Source organism: Chenopodium quinoa, unplaced genomic scaffold (assembly GCF_001683475.1).
Source record: "Chenopodium quinoa cultivar QQ74 unplaced genomic scaffold, ASM168347v1, whole genome shotgun sequence".
Classification (NCBI taxonomy): domain Eukaryota; kingdom Viridiplantae; phylum Streptophyta; class Magnoliopsida; order Caryophyllales; family Amaranthaceae; genus Chenopodium; species Chenopodium quinoa.
In genome coordinates this window covers 1,451,841-1,473,818 of record NW_018745523.1, presented here as the reverse complement: position 1 = coordinate 1,473,818, position 21,978 = coordinate 1,451,841, and the positions used below count along the sequence as shown (strand labels likewise).

General features: G+C 35.0%; 2 protein-coding genes across 2 annotated transcripts; both read left to right on the top strand.

Moving 5' to 3' along the window:
* Positions 1 to 1,140: 1,140 nt before the first annotated feature.
* LOC110715441 (putative disease resistance protein RGA3) lies at positions 1,141 to 2,476 on the top strand. The gene is made up of 2 exons (XM_021894022.1): positions 1,141 to 2,381; positions 2,449 to 2,476. The coding sequence occupies exons 1-2, from the start codon at positions 1,141 to 1,143 to the stop codon at positions 2,474 to 2,476; spliced, it is 1,269 nt and encodes a 422-aa protein (XP_021749714.1).
* Positions 1,282 to 5,517, top strand: LOC110715609 (putative disease resistance protein RGA1). The gene is made up of 2 exons (XM_021894197.1): positions 1,282 to 4,103; positions 5,012 to 5,517. Exon 1 carries the CDS (start codon positions 2,514 to 2,516, stop codon positions 3,540 to 3,542), a length of 1,029 nt encoding a protein of 342 aa, XP_021749889.1. The 5' UTR covers positions 1,282 to 2,513; the 3' UTR covers positions 3,543 to 4,103; positions 5,012 to 5,517.
* Positions 5,518 to 21,978: the final 16,461 nt, after the last annotated feature.

The window sequence follows — 21,978 nt, the reverse complement described above, 5'->3', positions numbered from 1 at the left end:
AATAACAATCATAAATATTAGGAAGAACATAAAAGGCATCATACTTTTAATCATACTTAATATTAAAGTTACCTTAGACATGATACTAGGAATTTATTGTTGTCACCCTAAACATCAAATTAAGGAAAACATCCTAACATGATACTAGGAATCAAAATAACAATCTAAGCATGATTTCTATATCATTATATCAATTAAACCATTAAAGCACTTACTTGGATGCCTCGTACCTCTTTCTAATAAAAAAATACACGTGTTAGTAACTTCAAGGAAAATAATAAACAAAACAATTAAATTAAATAATTGAAAAAGAGATTTGGGACCAAACCCTCAGAAATTAAAACCTTTCACGTCTAGGGCAAAGGCAACTTCGAATTTGTCTAGGTGTGTCTAGTGCTAATGTATGAGGATTTGTGTTTGTAAAAGGCTAGGCTAGAAAGAGAGAGAGAAAATAATCAAGAAAATCTTGATGAGAGTTGGTGAGAATTGGTTAAAGAGAATGAGAGAATTGATGATTGTGAACTGGTTGTAGGTGAATATAATTGAAAACTGATTGTTGATGAATGAAAACGGAGTTTTTACGACGTTATTTATAAAGAAAATCAGCCAAAAAGATAAAATAAACAAAACAGAGCATTGGCGCACCTGAAACAGAGCTGGCGCCAACGCTGGCTGATTGGCGCCAGGCGCCAACATTAGCGCCAGGCGCCAATACCTGGCATTAGGCGCTAATCCTGTTTTTGACGCGTTTTCTAAAATCGGATAAATTTTGTCGTACAGGAGGATAAAATCGTATCTTTTCCTCAAAAATGTTCTTTGATTTTAATTAAAACTCTGAAAAGTCAACAAAAGTCAATTTATCAATGCTAATTGAATTAGGAATGAAAAGAACCTTCTAGAAGATTCTAAAAGACTAAAACCATTCTAATTGCATTAGGAATGATAAATCATATTAGGCCCTCCCCTAGATCATTGGGCCGCATATAGGGCTCAAAACGGGCCCAGTTCAGTAAATTGGCCATAACTTCCTCAATATTCATCGGAATTGGGCTTATAATATATCGTTGAAAAAATGGAGAGATTTTAACAAACAAAAAAAAAAAAAAAAAAAAAAAAAAGAAAAAGAAAGGAGTAGAAAAAATGGCAGAGGGAGTGATTTCCGGCTTATTGGTAAACGCCTTGACAAATCTGGGAAAATCAGCTGTAAAAGAGGCTGCATCATGCTGGGGTGCACGAGACGATTTGGAAAAGCTAGAGGACACCTTAAAGGTGATCAGAGCTCGAGTTCGCGATGCGGAGAGGCACCAAGAAGAGGAGCGCAGTGACACCTTCAAAGAGTGGCTTCGGAGGCTGAGGGTTGTGCTTTACCAAGCTGATGATATGTTTGATGATGTTCTCACTGTCGACCGCCAGAAACAGCGGATAGATGTCAACAAGCAGGTTTGTGTTTCTTTCTCGAGGTCTGGCAAAAATCTTCGTTTTGATTGGAAAATATCTCGACAAATCAAGTCTATTAGACAGCAGCTTGATAAAATCAATTCAGATATTGGCATTGCTAACTTAAAATTGAACGTTTATCATGGCGATGAACCACAACCACTAAGGGCTCGCTATGTAAGGAATAGGGAAAGAGGATCTCATGTGAGAGAAGATGATGTTATTGGTAGAGAAAATGACAAAAAGATTATTACTGAAATGCTTTTTGATGATGATGGGAAAAGGGTTTCTGTAATCTCAATCGTGGGGTTTGGGGGTCTTGGTAAAACTACTCTTGCTCAACTCGTTTATAATGATGAGAATGTTCGGAAACATTTTGATCTTGCTGCTTGGGCATGTGTACCTGAGGTTAATAATCAGAACCAAGTTCTGAGAACAGTTTGCCAGTCCTTGGGTTTTAAGGATACCAGAGAACTCTCAGTAGATCAAATTGAATCGAGCAACCAAGCATCGTTAAAAGATAAGAAATTTCTTCTTGTCTTAGACGACATATGGGATGATGAACGGAATAATTGGTTGGATCTGCTAAGGTTGCTCGAGTGTGGTGCAGATGGCAGTAAAGTTATTGCAACAACACGCTCTGCTAAAGTTGCAAATGCAGTTGGTTCAACAGAAACTTACAATCTAGGACTTCTAACTGATAAAGAGTCCTGGAGTCTTTTCAAAAAATATGCATTTAAATTGGGGCAAGAAGAGAGCAATCATACTCTCACTCAGTTGGGGAAGGAAATTGTTGACAGCTGCGGAAAGGTTCCCCTTGCAATTAGGGTTGTTGGAAGCCTTTGTTACTCTGAAACTAGGGAAGAAGGCTGGCGACGAATTAGAAATGCTCGACTCTCAAAGGCAAAGGGAAAGGAAGACGATAACATCATGCAAGTGTTGAAGTTGAGTTATGACTACTTGCCACCGGCATTAAAGCAATGTTTTGCATACTGTTCGTTGTTCCCAAAGGACTACATTTATGAAAAGGATATTTTGATCCATCAAGCACAGACGACATTGGAGATCAATACTTTATGGAATTGTTAGGGAAGAATTTATTTCAAGATCCGGAAGAAGATGATGAAGGGAACGTCAAATACTGCAAAATGCACGATTTAGTGCATGACTTGGCTGAAGGTATAGCTGGTGAAGAGATTAAACAACTGGTTGAGCCTTTATACCAGGTCTCTTCTACTGATGAATTGATGCACGTGAGTGTTAACATGATAAGGCCAGAATACTGTCGATTGGAATTCAAAGCTCCAGCAACATTGCTTTCTGCTACGAAGATACGGTCATTACTAATCAAATCCAATCATTTTTTTAATTATTTAGAAGTATCATCTCTTGAAATGATGGTTTTGAAATTTCAGTCTTTGCGTGCCTTAGATTTAGAAAACATGAATATCTATGTGGTGCCAAATTCTATAAGGAAGTTGAGACATCTAAGATACCTTAATCTTGCGTGGAATCGCCGTATTAAATGTCTTCCTGATGGCATAACAAGATTACAAAACCTGCAAACGTTGAACCTTAAAGCATGCTTTCGTCTGAAAAAGTTGCCAAGAGATTTTTGTGAATTAGACAACCTGAGGCACTTGGCAATTTATAAGACAAGTTTGACCGAATTTCCATCAGGACTTGGGAAAATGACATCTTTGATAGATTTAGATTATATTATAGTTGGGAAAAACTATGGTACATATTCATTGCCTCCATGCCCTCCAATGGTTATATGTATCAGAGTTGATAGCTACAAAGGAGTTGAGATGCCGCGTAGATGGTTGGATGGGCTTTCTAATCTTTTTTCCATTTGTATTATGAAATGCGATGAGTGCAAAGTTCTCCCTCAGTTGAGTCATCTCGAAGATCTTACTCTAGAAGAAATTGATGGCTTGGAGTATGTAGAAGATGAAGACTGGGTCTGTGGTGGAGATGCAGATGGAGGTGGAAAGTGTGGTTCCGGAGCCCACAATGTCTACTTCCCATCCTTAAAAGAGTTGGAGTTGGAATTAAAAAAAATTGAGGTCTCTAAAGGGGTGGACAAGACCATCAAACGGTGATGGTGGTGAGCCAATGCACTTCTTGTTTCCTCGTCTTCGAAATATGACTATATATGATTGCCCCAAGTTGATGTCAATGTCTCTAGCACCAAAGCTAGAGAATTTATATACTGAAGGGATCAATTGGAAGTTATTTGAATCCAATCTGACGTCAATTGATGATGAGGATGCATCATCAACTCTTTTAACCTCATTAGAGACGATGGACCATCTTCTCTGTCAATCAGTAGCAGGTTATCTAATCTACAGAGTTTAAGCTTAGTCCGCTGCAAAAATACTGGCAAGTTTGACGATAGAATCTTCAGACTCCATTCGATACCTTAATATTGGAGACTGCCAAAGCTTGAAAAAAGTATCACTGGGAAATCTCTCCTTGCTACGTTACCTCAACATTTGGGGTTGTGAAGAAATGACGTCACTTCCACAATCATTGCTAGGCCTTACCTCTTTACAGACACTGGACATACGTGGCTGTCCAAATCTGAAAGAAAGATATGAGAAGCCGAATGGCCAAGATTGCCACCTTATCCAACATATCCCCAATGTTAACTTTGATGGCATGTAAGTTTATCAACGCTATACTCTCTTGGTATTTTTTGAAAGTAAAATGTTTTTACTTTTTGCAGTTTTCATCCAGATTTACTTTCACTAAAATTACTAATTTATACATTAGATTTACTAAAAATAAAAACTCTTTAATACTTGTTGAAATATGTCTCAATGATTAATTTAGGCTAATGTGTATTTTTTTTAGTGTAATTATGAATAAATATAGATTTATGAGTGAATGTACATGTCGTTAGTAAAATTAAACTAAAATAAGTGATTGTACATGATTGTGTAAGAGTACTAACTAAGTTGGTTTACTTGAGTATTGTACATGATTGTGTAAGAGTACTATATATGTATTAAAGGCCCAATTTTATTTTATTTTTTGGCTTAAAAATGGCTTGGGCTACCATAAAGGCCCAAAATTCTAATGTGGCTTAATAATTTGGGTTTTCAAAAGTCTCCACTTGATTTCTTGCTTAATTTTTTTACATTTCTATTTGGCTAATGCTAATTTGTTCTTTCTTTGTTTAGTTGTTATTTGACCATGAAAGTCCTTTGCTTGTTTTCTTTTCCTTTTAGGAGGTTGACTTAAGATTATAATAGTTAAATTATTTATCCTTTTCTATTATGGTTTTAGTATTTATCTTTTTCTATTATGTTTATTAATTAGTATTATTACTTTTAAAAGGTTTCAATATATAATTATGTGGTTTTTTAAAAAATAATTTTAAAAAAAACATAAAAATGAAATTAAAAGGTTTTCTTTTATTTGATTTTTTAAAAGAAAAATAATTTTTTTTCCTATGTAAACACTTCTGAACCTTTCATTTCTCTAAAATACTCCATTTATAAAAATATTACTCCATAATTGCTACATATCTCATCCTAAAAATTCTAACCATTTTTCTATGTCTCAGAAACGTAACATGCAGTCCAAACTGGAGCATCTTCAACTTAGAGAGGCTAATTTACAGGGCCAATTAGCAGATGCAAGAGCAATTCATTTTGAAGTGGGAAAGAGAGTTGTGAAGATAGAAAAGGAGTTGGTTGAAGTGTCTATTGAAATTGAAGCAATGCAAAGCTGTAATGAAGGGAAAAAAAACTAAGAAGAATAATGAAGATGTTCCTGATGATAGTGTAGCCATGATCTCTGATGCTGCTAAGGATCAGGTGGCACTTAAGCATAGTGAGGATGTTCAGAAGATTGAAAGTGAAGAGGGCAAAGACAATGTGATCTCAGATAAGACCTATTGGTTTTGGTGATAGGTTAAGGTGCTTTAAATGGTTAGGCTGCTTGCTAACAGTAGGTAAATGGCTGCATTTATTGTAATGTTAAATCTCTCAAACTTATGTAATGCAAATCTATTTTTATGCAATTGGCCTTTAATCTGATTTCAAATGGGAAAAAAAAGGCTTTAAAGAACAAGGCTTGATTTATGAAAGGCTTACTCTTGTTTTTTGACATCAATGTGTAGCATATTTGGCACAATGTTAAACTTATTTCTCATGTCAATTGCCATTTCATGCACATCAGATTGCATAAATATCAGTTTTGGATTGAAGCATGATAATCAGAATCCAATCGGTTGGCTAAAGCTGGGCTGTGATATGAATATCAAGCTAAGTAATTATCATTGAAAGAGACTTGCAAAGCACAGCTAGCAGATTGGCTTTGAAAGAAGAAGCTGGTAATTATCTGTTGAAGGGTCAATCTACACTAAAAAGTATCCTAATTTGTGATTTGTAGTTATAGTACATTATCTAACCATAGAACTCTTTGATAGACATGCTTAATTGATTGTGGTTTGTGTGGATTTAAGTAAAAGATACAACACTGATTTGCTAGTTATTTGATTGTTGTTTCCATGACATTCACACCACAGAACACTTTGAAATGTAGGCCTCCATATTACAATGTTTAAATTATAAACTTAACAGTGTTAATTATAGAATTATAAACAGAGTAAATTATATAAAATTAATTTTAATTATATATAATAAGAGCAGCACTATACACGTATTTCCTAAAGCTGCCATTCATTCACACAATATTACTTAATGGTAGACAACACACTAAAATTAGCTCTAGTGCCATATATTGACACAATACAACTTACTGCTAGATAGTACATTATAAGTAGTTATAGTTTTGCTTGACTTCATTTAATAGTTTATAAGTTGTTATAGCTTATTAGGGGGTTGTCTTGGCTGCATGATCTTCTAGTAGTAAGACTCATTGCTGTTTGAATCATTGCTGCTATCTGAGTAGTCTTGTTCTTGTCCAGATGATGTATTGGAGGTGTCTTCATTGGAAGATGCACTATCATCATCAGCATTGTAGTCTGGGTCACTGCTATGGTTAGTACCCTTGGAGTCAAAACTGAGTTGTTGGAAGTCATTGTTGTAGGAATAGCTTACTGTTTGCTCCTGGTCTGAGTCTGATCCGAGAATAAAACGACGCTTCTTTGGTGGCATTTGCCTTTGTTCTGGCATAGAAATCTCTGTTGAAGTGGTTGCTTGAAGGTGCTGCAATTTGTGCTCTAGCTCTTCTACTTGTCTTGCAAGTGCATCAATTCTTTTTTCCATTGATTTCAATGTTAGCTTTCGTGATGAGTGTGATTTTGGGTCAACAGGAAGCTTTCCCTTACCATTATCTGCCATATTTGTATTTGTAATTTGCTATGAGAATAGAGATTGTTATATGAGGGATTAGTAGTGAAGTGATGGTACTTATAGCAGCAACATGTGAGTTACTTTATAGAATTTTTGGGGTTTATTTAATCACTTTGGAAGAGAGGTAGCTACTCTTTCCTTACTTTGAATGGCTGCAGCTTCTATTTTTGTGTATTATTAATAGTTTGGGCTTTAAGCCATGCTTCTTAAGTATTGTTGTAATCAATTGATATTGAAAGATTGAAAAGGCTATAAATTTAATCTCTCTTTTTTCCTTTAGGGAAAGGCAGTATTCTTTTTTACCTTTGATAAACTTTTTTATGGTTGATTGTTTATCTTTTTATTCTTTGGGTAAATGCTTGACTTCATTGATTAAATGGTTATTCTCTAGTACATAAGTAATTTTCAATACAAAGATTTGTTCTCTAGTACATAAGTATTCTTTTTTACCTTTGATAAACTTCTAAATAAATATGCAAGGTCGTAAATGCAATACAAAGATTTGTTCTTCAACTTAGCTTGTTTGTATGATGCATTATCCTTTATTTAATCTTTTGGTGTTAATCGTGTAATAGTAGGATATATTACATGTATAGAAACATACTTTGTTACATCACATGCATTATGCAGTATGATATAGGACCATTATATATTAATTCACTAATTAAATGACTAAGATTAGTAAAATATGTTAATTTATGGAGATAGTGAAACACAAATGCCTAGCACCTATAGCTCAAGTATAGAGATTCCTTAGTAAAATTTGTATTGTATTTGACTCAAAATTTTGATTTCAATTAAAATAAAACCTATCTCTATTATAATTTATTTTATCACTATTACTACGTAGAAATAATAACACAGATAAAATATATATGATTTCAACTTGAGAAAAACCTAATACATGTACTTAATTGTAAGGTTTTTAATCGAATCAAATTAAGACACATGACATGTAGAGCATAATAAATTTTAACAATTCCATAAAATATTGTTTTATATCTTAGTTTATGATTCATTAATTAATAAAAATAAAATATTGAAAAAATCTACTGTTTTGAAACTAATAATTATTGCAAAGAAATAGAGTATAGTTGTTATAGCTTAGTAAAGATGGAAAAAACTATACATTCCCTTCTTTGGGTAAAGATAGTGTTCATTTCTACTTTTGATAATTCGTTTTATTGCTTAATATGATTATAGAATTGTTACTATTGGTTTGGCTTTGGATTAGCTTATGTTTCAGAGTTTAATTTTATCAACATACATATTAAAGATAAGCAAACTAAGTTAAGCAAAAGCTTGGAATATTTCTCCATTATTTTGTTTTTTTTTAGTACCAATTCCTTACTAATTAGTTGAATTAATCTTATAAATCGAGGATAATGATGTAAAAATGATGTTACATTTTAGTTTTTCAATACTTTTTTTTTTGTATTTTCTTTAACTTAATTAAAAATATAGGATTATTTTTATGTAGTATTAAAGTGAAATTTTTAAATTTTTTTTTTTTTAAAAAGGGGGAAAAAAAGAAATATTTTAGGATCATTCTATAAATAGCATGTACATTGAATTATTGTTATAAGTACTTTTTCTGATAAAATGAACTTTGGAAAGTGTATACTCCGTATTTCTCTAATAAAGCTAAGGTCTTTACATCTTCTTCCAATTAGTGCCTAGGCTATAAAAGACAGTACATCTCTTTCTTGTCTTTTCATTTCTGAAAGATTCTTCTGCTTCTTCTCCCTTTTATTTCTTTTTCTAAATATTTTCTTCTCTCTTATAATGGCAAAAAATGGCGCCTCTTCATCTTCCTTTGATGGCAATTCTCGTAGCCAAGAGTTGGCTGATTTGAGTGATAGGCTTAGGAATTTACAGCAACGTAGGGATGAACTGGAGGGGATTTTATATATCTTGCGAATTACGATGCAGCAAGTGGAAGCTCGAATAGCAAACACAAGGAGAATAATTGAACAAGAAGCAGCAGCTGCTGCTGGGGCTGCTTCTGGGGCTGCTGTTGGTGCTGCTATGGTTGGAGAGGTACAACAGGGCAAGGAAGAAGTGCAGGTAGAGGCCGCGGTGGAGGTGGAAGAAGAACATGTTGTTGCAGAGGAGGAGGAGGGAGATTCAGAAGAGGAAGATTGAGAAAATGTGTCTCGTTTTTAATGAAGTTTTTTTATCTGTTTGAAAGTATAAGTTATGTAGTTGCTGGATTTTGATGGTTTAATTAGTTGTTATATTTGCTTAGTAATAGTTGCTTTTGTTATGGTTTGATGGTTTAAGTTGTAATTTTGATGGTTTCTATTTGTTTGGTAGAAATCAGTATGAATATTATAGTATGTTAAGCTATGTTTACTTAATCTTAATCTCCAAATGGCAATCTGTCTTTTTCAATTTTTACACCTACGAAACAATAGCCTTTATCAGATAATTTTCTATTCTAATTTATAAAAAGCATAGGTTATTCCACATCAAAGGCTTCTTGTATTTACTACCAGGCAAGCTGTATGCCCTGAGTTGAAATTGAGAGGCACAAGGGCAGTCGTTTCGTATTGATTTAAAAGCTATTGAAAATAATTAAGTTCATTGGACTAATGAAACACTTTGATTGAAGACAGGTTTGAAGTTAAATGTTTTCTAGAAAATCACCATAATGAATACCATCCCATATTCCCATGTAAACTTCAGTAACTTATGTGCTAATTAAGATCTTGGATTTCACTAAGTCAGCACTAACAAATCTATCAAATTTGTTTGCTTGAATGAAATTAATCTAACAGATTATAAAGGTATTTCTCCTTTGTATGTTGTTTGATAAAGTGGTGTAAATTATTTGGTCAAAGCTAATTAGTAAGAGATTATTGTAGTTTTGGGGCTAGCTAAGAGTCTACATTGAGAAAATCAGATAAATTACTTGAGATTTGGGGTTTTGATCTTGAAGATACCAAACTAATTAGGGAGAGGTTTTATACAAATCATATTTATAATGTATTAAATAAATCATGATCACCATAATAATCTTTTATATTATCAAGAAAATTAAACAATATTATCGAAATTAAAAACTACAAGATTGGAGAATAGTTCAATATATGGTAGAAAATTTATAGCAATATGAAATAAAATGTCATTGAACGTTCCTTTAGTAAACAAAATATGGATTTATATAATTAAAATGAGCACCACTTTGGGTAATTGAAAAAGATAGTTAATTAAAAAGGAAATTAAGGTGGCAACATAAATAATTTGTATAAGTGTTTAAATATAATAGAGGAATTATACATAAGATGTCATTCGTCCTAACCCCTCCACTCCCAATTCTATTTATTTGTAATTTTATGTGCTAACCAAGAGACTCCCTCCTTCATATTCTTATAAATAATTTGTAAATGCTCTTGCTTTAATTAGTTTAATTCTATATTTTTTTTTTGTGACAACATAAATAATGTTGTTGTGAGCTATAATGGAGCTAAGTATGATTGCACACTTTTTGGTAATGTGGTGTTGCTAGTTAGTGAGACCAGAAGTGTGATTTCTATTGGCTAATTTGTAGGTTTTTTTAGGTAATTATGAATAAATTGAGATTAATTAAAGAACGTACATGTTGATATATTGAATTGCATTTAAAATTAGTGATAACCTATGGTAGCTTCATGGCATAGAATAGCTTCACTATTTGTAAAATCTTTATAAAAAATGTGTTGGTGTAGTAACATCTGGGGTTAGTGTATAAATCACATGCAATAATGCAAGAGTGTGTCTTCGTGTTGAGATTTGATAGCCTTTAATTAAGGCCCTTGATAGAATGTCTTGATATTTTATTGCCTACAACTGAAGTACTCAAGATTAATTATTAAGGAATTAAGGTATAGAGTACAAATAATCTTACTCTGAGGTTATAGAGATTGTTATTTTGTTGTTAATATATCAATATTTATTTAAAAAAACACAAAATTAATAGGTTAATTATATAGAGTACAAATCATTGTACTTCAAATTAATTTGAACTTAACAATGTATGGCTTATCCGAAATCGGTACGACTAATTAATGATCCTTGGTGAACATTATTAAATGGTAACATTGTATAATATTTTACCTTATAAAATTCAATAAGAACAGAATTTTAGTTGTAGCCAATTGTAAATTACAAAATATTTGATGTACGTACTAAATATTGGAATAGAATAAAAATTTTGTTAGGAGTATAAAAGGGCTCTTTTAGAAAAAAAAATTGGGTGCATATTTCCATTTATAGATAAACTACTATTCTATGACATTAAACTGAAGATGCTATTATTGCATATTGTATCCTATAAAGAGTCAGAACGTAGAACCTATTAATCTTCCTCCATTAGATTATCACTCAACTTTCTCTTAATCTCTCATCTTTATACTTCTCTTTACCCTAGATATTTTCATTTTCTGTAAATTGATCTAAGCTTAAAATGGCTAACAATGATGGTGCATCTTCCTCTTCATCAAGAGCTTCTACAAGTGCCCCTCATGGCCGTCCTAGGTGGCTTCAACTGAGTATGCTACGTTCACGACTTAGGGCTTTACAAGCTCGTAGGGAGGAGCTTCAGAGAGAAGCGGAGCAGGTTGAGGCAGAGCTCAAAAATGAGAGGAGGATGGTGGAAGAGGAAGTTGCTGCTGCGATGGCTAGGAGAGGTCTGGTGGAGCAGAGATATGGGGTGGCTCCAATGGAGATTGAGCATATCCAGGGTGTAGTAAACGCTGAAGCTGAGGGGGATGAGGGTGATCAAGAAGCTGAGGAAGGAGCGGAGGATGTAGAAGGTGAAGAGGAGGAGGAAGATGATGAGGGTGTTGAAGGAGAAGAGGAGGGTGAAGAGAATTCAGGGGAGGAAGACAGTGATGCCACAGAAAAGGAAGAGCAGAAGGATGCCAGAGGACGATGATCAGGCTAGCTCAGAGGAGGATGATCAAGATGACTCTGATAGCTCCGATGACGGCGGCAACGAAGACGATGACTTTGTTGAAGGCTATAAGTCTGTTGATTCTGCAGAAGACTCTTCTATGTATGGCCTCAACTTGTCTCATTATGAACAAATTGAATGAAAGCCTAGGTTGTTGCTGGTTTTTGTTGGCTGAAATTGCATGGAAGTGTAGGTTTTTTTGCCTAGCAAGCTTAGCAATGTAGGTAGCTGGTAGTTTTTGGTGCCTTAATTTGTATGATAGTATATAGGCTGATTAGTGCTGAGCTTGGTAGAAATTAGCATGAATTTCATAGTAGTGCAATTATAAAGTGTAAGAATGTCATGTAATTGCTTATTTAAATGACAATGAAAAATATATATTTCTATATCTATTTTAGCTATAAATTATGGTATATGTTGTTAAGCTTCTAATGTTGTTTTCTTTTTTTGCCTAAGTCTAAATTAAGTATTTTTTGAATTGTGTATCATGCTAATAATTTAGTATTATCATTCTTATTACATCATTCAGAAGATTTTCAGCATCATCATTTAGAATAATTTCCAGTATGCATATGACTTCTAGCAAGTTTTAATTAAATCACAGCTAAATTATTAGCATGATAAACAGAAAGCTATAATCTATACTATTAGCTATATTAATTTAGCATGCATAATTTTATAGAAAAACACAATTAGCATTCTAAGATGGTAGCTTTCAGTAAACAAGCAAGTAAGAGGGAAATTCATAGAATAATTAAGTAGTTAAAAAGCTTAGATTAATGTGGTAATGGATGACCGAGGTTTGTAAATTTGTCCAAAAGATTACAACCAAACAGCTTGTTTTAAGACATCATAGAGATGAATATATCATTCGTTGTAGGCTAAGATAGCTTAGAAGAACCACTTGTTAGCTAAGCAGCACAATAGTTACAAGCAGTGCAATACCAAAAGGATCAGTAGAGGAATATAAGATAAGAATCGCACTGCTTGCTAAGCAAACCTCCATCTAGTTACTCCATTGAGACAGACTTGAGAGCCCACCTCAGAGCTCCCACCCTGCTCAACATGTTAGCTGGTCCAACACAAAAGTAAGCCTCCGTAGTGGACAATCTAGCTGCTGCTTCATCAAAGCCATCCCAGTGTTCCTAGCAAGGTAGTAGATTTTAGTAAGTTCATAGCTTGTTATGTATTAGACTTGTAAGTCTTAGGTGTATGAGTTACTTACAGCAATTACTTTGTTGTATATGTCAGCAAGTTTCATGCCAAAGAGCTTCTCACACTCTGCTCCAAAAGCTGTGAGCTTCAATTCCCCTGTTCCATCGGTTATGGTGAAGGTGTAGTTCACCCTGCATGAAACAATATTATAGTTAGCTTTTAATTAAGACATGTGCTTGTTATTGTCATCACAAGAATATAGCTACCTAGCAGTGGTTGTGCAGACTTTGTTTGGGCAGCTGGAACACTTAAAGGTCTCACCAGCCAGTTCTTCACAACGGCGGCCACAGTTGTCGCAACCTATGTAGGCAATGATTTTGCTCACATCAGGTTCAGGGATTTTTGCTTTGAGCCATATGTGTTCTTCTTGCATTGTATTAGTAAGCTGCAGTGATAAATATCAAATTCAATAATGCAAATTCTATAGATTAGAGTAGAAAATACAAGTCACAAGTGTAATGTTTGTGAACCAAAACCTTTTTCAGTTCAAGTTCACCAATAGTAGTTATTATTCTCTCCACGGGTGGTTCACGGATTAGCAGAACTTTAGCCATTAGCTCATTTATGTAAGGTTTTTTGTCCCTACTCCTGTTGAGAACAGATACTAAGTAAGTATTATAGCTAAATGAACGTTGTAAGTGTTAGTTATATATACAGTGGCTTACCATTTCTTGAGATGTTCTGATGTCTCTCCTGAAGGCCCAAGTATGATTGATGTAGACATAGAGGATGATAGTGAGAAGCCTGTGGTTTCAGGAATTTTCTGAAGTGTTATCATAGGAACCTATTTAGTGTCACCCTAAAAAATAGAAGTGCAGTAGAACCTCTTACCCTTGTGAGCTGTTGGGCGCATGTAGGTAAAACCAGCAATGAGTGGGATTGATGCCCAAGCAGCTAATTTTTCGCAGCCATCAATAGCAAGCCCTCCCCAAAGAGAAAGTATTAGAGGTTGATATATACTGCATGTTAATTATTAAATTAGGGGTTTATTGAAGCAAAAAAGTGTGAGCATAAATAGTGAAACCCACATCTGCATGAGAGTTTAGTAAATTTATTTTGATTTCCAAATCCACACTTTTAATAATATTTGCATGTACGAATTATATAAGCGAAGCATTTTGCTTTTCAAATCCACACTTTTAATAATATTTATGCTTTGAATCTAAATGGAGCAAAATAAGCATGTTCAAAACAATAGGTTGTTCAAGTATTATACTATAGACTACCATTTCAATTGGGTCAACTAATGAGGAATGTGTGTTAGTAATTAAATATCTATGTGTAAGAATATACCTATCATCAGCGATCACAATCTCACGAACATCCATTGAAGCCCCTGATGCAGTCTTGACCTGCCTAACTTGCTCCATGTATAGAATTACTCCAATGACATCTACAAGCAACAAATTAAAGTAAGGGTAGCAGGGCAATAGTATATAAAATTACTTAAGCAGTAGCACTTAAGCAGAAGCAGTTAAGTAGATACCGAAGCGTTCACTCTTAGAGCTGGTGCGCGGAATAGAAGCAATTGGAGTGTACTTAGGAAGCACAGGTCCTGCTTCAGATTGAAGGGGCTGGATAGATGTGTTCCCTCCAAAGGTCATCTGGCAGTCATATTCCCTTGTTTTCCATTTATCATCAACGGCTCTTAGTGGAGAATTTGCAATTTCATACTCCCTGCCTAGCTCAAGAATTCCCTTGAAGCTATGAACTTCATTTTCAAACAAAGTTCCACGAATGCGATTTCCCTTAAGCAATAAGAATAACAAAAATAATTAAATCTAGTTTGGGTTGTCTTATAAACAACTTGTACAGAATTCTAACCCAAAATAAAATAGCAGTATTTGCAACAAACCTCACTGTCCTCTAGCTTTAGCCATTGATACAGAGTTTTGTTAGGAGATAGCTTTGGTTCTGCCTTCTCAATTACTCTTGCCCGAACTTTGTATGCCTTAGTTTGTGGAGTCAAATTGCCAATGGGAGTATATTCAGGCTTCATCTACACATTGTGTTGAATATATTATTAGTTTAGGCTTGTAAGTAATCAAGAATAGACAAATTTTTCCTAAGTCTAAATCTTTCTGCAGGGAACTATAGCATAAGATTAGTTGATTATAAGAATTAACATGTTGCTATCTAAGTAAGTACTGTTTGTTTTATTTACCTAACAATAATAGATGGTATTAGGTCCTAACTGATTAACCATGAGCATACTCTAAAAGAACACATTGTACAATATTAATGCCTTGGTAGGAGTAACAGGACATGAGTACAAAAAATTACATATTTATAATTTAAGCACCATTGAAATTACAGTTTAAGGGTGTGATTCTTATGAAATAAGAATCAGTAGAGGAATATTTAATTTCATTTGGAGACTACATAGACTGCAATGTTCAAAAGTACAAGACCATATTAATTAAGTCAAATAAGTATATATTATGATGGAGTATTTATTTTACTACTGAAATGGTCATTTATTCTTCCTATTTCTTTTGTGCTGATTATCTATTTATCATTGTGGACTTGTGGTGGTTATAAACTTATATTCTTCTCTTAATGTATGCATAATAGTAAAGATGTGGCATATAATTAAGCAACTGATTTATAAATGCAATGCTCAAAATACGCAAAATAATTACTATATTATACCAAACTTATGCTAGCATAATAAAAGAATTCAGGTAAGCATTAAATTCTAAATGAAGAGGTAAAGAAGTACCTTCAATGGAGTTCCTCAGTAATTTTCCCTTGTTTCTTCTTTTCTCCAGAGAATGCAGGTGATAGTAATGAGAGAGTGCTTTGTATATACCCAAATATATAGCCAAGCAATGACTATTAACCAGCAGGTAAAACAATGGGTCTATATTTTGTAGACATAGGGAAGTGATACTTAGGTAAAACAAAAGAAGTAGAACGATTTGATTGTGCTTTTTATTGTGATAGGAATAAGCACATCTATTCTAGTGATTTAAGCATTAATTGGTAGCTACTAAACTAATGTGCATTGAGATAAGGAATTATTAGTTGCTATCATCTGCTTGCTTCCCATTACAGCCTTATTTATTTATTTATTTATTTTTCAGAAGTTGTAAGCATAGCTTTTTCTGTGATTTATAAGCACCTGTGAAACCTGTTTTATTATTGAACATTGGGAGCTGGAATCTCTTCTTTTTTGTTACAATTGTGTTCACCTTTATTTGTTGGGTTAAAGCAAATTCTATACTTTTTTTATATATTTTTTTGCAATACTGTGTGGGCTGTTTTTATATTGCTTATAAATAGACTTGCTCTTAGGAGGCCTCTTTATCAATGTTATCTGGATGAGAGCTGCATGTAACACTGAACAATCAATAATCCTAACCTTAAAACTAAGAACAAAATTCTCTACAGGCAATCAAAATAGATTTTATAAGTAGTTCTAAATAGGTAAAATAAAATAATATTTGATTATGCCAATAGACCCTTTGGCAACCCTCCTTTTAAAATTCAATATTACGTTCATATGGTTAATGGTATTGTAACATTTACACACGTTTGAATAGCCTAGGTTGTTTCAATGGGTTCTAATCTGCTTTACTTTGCTGGACTACATGCCATAGACATTGCTTATAATGGTTTCATTAAGTTGGACTATGTTTGTGCTAGTAGCCAAAGAGCTTTGCTTTTAGCATGCCTCTTTGTCTGATATTGTCTAAGGTTTTCTGAAGTGTTAACTTTATATATCCAAATTTTATAAGCTGTAACATACTAACACTTAACAATCAACAATTTCAAGTTTAAATTGGAAATATATTTATGTAAAAGCATATGAAATGGACTTTATAAATAGAGCTGGATAAGCAATTACCACTGACATAATATCACATTACAAAATTTTCAACATGAAAGTCTAAATTTGTCAATATACCTTCCAACAATTCTTCCTACAAGTAATTTGAGGTTTAGTGCATTTTGCTAATGCTACTGCAGGAAGTACAAAAGGCTGGGAGAAGAAATGTATCCAGATTGCCCCTTTGGTAGAAAAACCCTGCATCAGAAGCTTAATCATATTTAGGAACCATAAGCAAATGCACATTGAAGATATTAATTGAGTGACCCTTTAAAACTCACCTCATTGTATCTTTGTTGGTAATATACTGCTGAAAAGCTGCAGCATTAACTCATAAATCATTTTTTAGAGCCTGCATTCAAGTAGATAAGTATTATGTTATGTGTGACTGCTTAAGCATAAGTGTACATTAAGCATAAATAGTTAGGAATTGTCCTGGAAAACTGACCTTTGAAGATTTTTCAGATATGATCCCAGCCTTGTATAGTATATCAAAAGACACAACATTCCTTACACCATCTACATCTTGTTTTTCATTAACAGGCTTACTTATCACTCTTACTTGGCTTGATTTCCGTGCTCTAGATAGCCCAACATAAAGCTGGCCATGAGAAAAACAATGACGCCGTAAATAAATCCCAACCTTGTTCAGAGTTTGGCCTTGAGCTTTGTTTATAGTCATGGCAAAGCTCAGCTTAATTGGGAATTGTATCCGTTCAAACTTGAATGGGTAATGGCTGGAAGAGGAAGGCCTTAGGTTAGCACGTGGTAAAAATACCATTTCGCCTGAATGATGGCATGTTGTGATCATACATAGGATAACATTTGGGTAGAATGCTTTACAAATGAGTCGAGTCCCATTACATAGGCCTGAAGCTGGAGCTATGTTCCGAAGCAAAATTACAGGACAGTTCTGTTTCAGAACCAAGGAGTGTGGGCTCATTCCTCCAGGGCATAAAGTATTTAAAAACTCAGTTGTATAGATGTTGCAACTATCATCAATCAAAGAATCAAAGCTTTTATACACTGCTGCTTCACCGGGGTGATTTTCAATAAGGAGGCTGTTGATTTCATCAACATCATCATTAAGAGGTGTTAGTATAGCGCGATCAGTGAAAATTTCTGGGCTGAAGTGACCTTTTGACAGCTCTGGGAACACCTCTTTAATAAGGTGTGGCAAGGAAACACCTTCTTCTTCAAATGGGATAAGGAGCTCTTCAGGGATTTGGATGTTTCCAGTTTCTGTTTCCTAGAGCTCACCATTTCCAAGAGCCAACAAGAAATCAGAGAACAATGGGTCTGACCATGCACGCATGTTTTCACTTAGCCTAATACGCGTAAAGTATTTCCATAAATGAGAAGAAACTAAACTTGCTTCCACTGCTTCTTTCTGAGATTTCTTAGGCACAACAGGCAAAACTTGCCGAAAATCTCCTCCAAAAACAACTACTTTACCGCCAAATGGTTGTTCTTCCTCACATAAATCTCTAAGCAACAAATCAAGAGATTCAATATTTTGTTTCAAATCCATCGAAGCTTCATCCCAAATTATCAAAGAGCTCACTTTTAATAGGTCTGCAAGGCCACTTTGCTTAGATACATTGCAAGCCATTGACACGGTGTGGTCTAGAGGAAGTTTAAAACGCGAGTGAGTTGTCCAACCCGTGACCATATTTGATGCAACTATGCCTGATGTTGATGTAGGAAGCACTATCTTTCCCATCTGTCTAATGGCAGCATAGAGAGCACAATAAAGGTAAGTTTTACCCGTGCCCCCAGGACCATCGATGAAAAAGACTCCCGATTCTTCACTGTTGACCTTGCTCATAATTGCAGTGAAAGCCTCATGTTGCTTGATGTTTAACGTAGCAATTGATTCAACATATTCATTAGGTATAGGTGCGTCTAATGCATCTGCAATATCTTTAGTCCTGGTAAGCGCTTCATCAGCAGGAACGACTAAAGACTCCAACCCAAAATCTTGTAATGTCTTGCCCATCTCTTCTAAATATCGCTCCACTTCCCGAACTGTTATTGCTTTAACTTTTTGTTCCTCACCTCTGAATGAGTAGTTGTAGTCTTCACAAAGAGCGGTGTAGTATTTATGCCATAGTGCTAAAGGATCACGCGGATTACCAAAAATAAGCAGTGTTGCAAATAGCCTTCGTAATGCCCGTGGCATTTGTGCAGTAGCAGCTTCATCCATACACTTTTCCACATCATCATCTTCACTAAGTAGACCCAACATAACAACAGCTTCTTGGAATGTAGCACAGAGAAACCCATTAACAGTACGCAGGTCTTCAAATGATGTGGGACCCCTTACATGCGTTAAGAGAAGACGGAGAAAATATCTCTCCCCTTCAGATGGAGAAACAAAGGCTAATCTGCTAACGACAACACCAATAGAACGTTTTGTCCATGTCTTAGAAGAAGGATGCCACACATTATGTTCAGAAAATTCAGAATACAGATATTTTGGCTTGTCTGGAAATGCAGCATTCATTTTGAAAAACTCAGTTAACGACGTTCTGGCCCTTCTACTGTCAGCAACTACATCCTCTAGTTGGTCAGTAGCATTAAACCTAACAGAATGATGGTTTGGCAAGTGCACCTGCATCAACAGTACAGGCGGATGCATCTCATAAAGATCAAATGAAAAGATCCTCCAAGCAGCTTCACAAGGAGAGACCCAACGACCTGACTGAAATTGTTTAATCTCATCAACAGGTTGCCTCACGCCTGTTTCTGTTACACTGAAAGAACATCTATCATGCCCTTTGTAGACATATTTATACAAATACTTCACAGCTTGAATTGTGGAGCAAATCTCCACATTAAGATGACAATCAAAGAGCGCTGACAAGTAAGGATTGTAGGGGATCACCCATTGGTTGTCTAGCCTTCTCCCCCTAATTCGAATAGATTCACCAGTAAAGCGCCTGCGGTAAGCAGGGTAACCACTATCATTGTTGGTGGTTGTGTCGTTGTATGCTTTTGGGTAACCATATTTACACTTTCCTTCAAACCCTTTCTTGTTCATGCAGGAGCAGCTAGGATCGTCCTTACCACAAGGGCCATGCATCATATGGAGAAGAACAATTTTACGCAAGTGAGGGTTGTCATTGCTAGGAATCTCAGCACAAGTAAACTTGTCATACAAGGCTGGTTCCTTGATTTTATACCCTTGTTTCAGTGTAATCAGCATATGTACATGTGGAAGGCCACGCTTCTGAAACTCCACAACATAAATGAAAGTGGCCACTTCACCAAAGACATTTTCTTCTGTAATCTTCTTTTTCAGTGCAATAAGTTTTGCCCTGAAAACACGCGCAACTAAATCAGGCCGGTCTTAAGCCTTTTCACCAGGAGCAAGTTCTGCTTTAATTTCTGGCCAGTTGGGATTGCAAGTCATAGTCACAAAGAGGTCAGGCTTGCCAAACCTTTGCACAAGAGTAATTGCATTAAGGTACCTCCTGCTCAAATCCCTAGGACACCCAAGGAACGTGGGGGGCAATATAACTGAGTGCCCAACATTAGAAGCATTTGTTTCCCCACCATCAAATGTATCAACAACACCTTGATATAATTCAGCCCTTATTTTTTTTTTGGTTTTTCCGGAAAAAATCCAAGCGCGTATTTTCAATCTTCACATACATGTCCACAATGAATTGCAAAAACAGTCGTCCTGCTCTTAGCAGATAATTACCAATCCGTATTTGGAAACGATAGGCATAATACTCCCTAGCAGAAATAAACCTACCCCGTTTGCCATTAGTAGCATCTGAGACAACAATATGCAACAAAAAATTAACTATATCACCCATCTAATTGGTTATAAATTTTATTGGCAATGTATGTATATTAGCTATGCATGCAACAAAGAATACTAAAAATCTTACATGGATCATCTCCTTGTAGCAATGCAGCAGCAGCAGCATCATCATCCCCATCTGCAGCGACTGTGACTACAAAGCTCTGATCATGAATCTGCCCACAAGAAGACATTTTTAGAAGGCCATGGTGCCAACCACAATCACCACGAGGAAATAATAAAGGGTACTGCAGAGGGTCATAGCAACCATAGTAATGCATTATACGGTGGCTCTTAGTAGATTTCCCGTACACTGTGATGTGAGGAGTACTTTGTTCATGGGATGCACTGGCATCAGTCCATATAGCAGCCACCTCGTCAGATGTCGGAGCATTGTACACCCGCTGATCCAAAGTAGGGTCTTTGTTGAGGGTAATCACAGTTTCAGCTGAGACATTAATATCCCTCAGAGATTTAAAAAATTTGGCATAAGGGTTATGCGACATAACTTCCATCAGAATTGCAATAACATCTGCCTGGAGCTCTGGGAAGAGGTCAAGTCGGTGCTTAGCCTCATGCTGAGAATCATAAAAGTAAAGTTGAAGGAACTGTGGCTGGGTGCCATCAGGTAACAAGTCAGGCACAAAATGGTATAGCTTCCCATGTAATTTAAAAGCATATACACCCTTTTTTTTATTGTGATTCCAATGCACCCCCCAAAGAATTGAAAGCAAACATATTATTATATAAACGCGCATATGTTTGAAAATGGTCAGCGATTTCATCTTTTGCAGTGAACAGTCTAATAATCTTAGGAGGAAGCTGATTATAAACAATCACACCTCCCCACCACTACAGCAAAATTTGGGGGGTTCATAGGCAAATTTTTTTGCCAAGCAGTTGTCACAGAAATAAGGAGCTGCCAATTCCAAAGGAGCTGTTGGCATTTGCTGGCCAACATCCCATGCATCTCCAACTACATATTTATAACCATGCCTTAGTTTACAGTTTGGACAACATGTATAATAAAGCAATTAAATATAGCAAATTAAACACCACACTACCTAGCCTTAATATAAATTAAACACCACAAATGTCTGAATTCAGGAAACCAACTGGAAATCTTATATATATATATATATATATATATATATGTATATATATATATATATATATATATATATATATATATATATATATATATACAAACGAAATTATACATATAAATTACCTTAGCTAGGAAGGAAGATAAGTGTAAATTTTGTGGGACTAGCAAATAATTGTGGGATTAGCAAAATCTCATGGGATTAGTAGAGGTAGAATCGTAGAAATGGAGAATTTTTTTTTAAGTTGAATTTTACGGTTTAGTTGAAATGGGATATTGAGTTATAATTAAATAAGGGTATTTTAGTCT

Bases quoted from the DNA above. Each gene is read 5' to 3' on its own strand.
- LOC110715609 (XM_021894197.1), top strand. From the start codon at position 2,514: ATGGAATTGTTAGGGAAGAATTTATTTCAAGATCCGGAAGAAGATGAT.
- LOC110715441 (XM_021894022.1), top strand. From the start codon at position 1,141: ATGGCAGAGGGAGTGATTTCCGGCTTATTGGTAAACGCCTTGACAAAT. The intron at 2,382-2,448 runs GTTGAGTTATGA...TTGTTCCCAAAG, and splicing joins AACATCATGCAAGTGTTGAA to GACTACATTTATGAAAAGGA.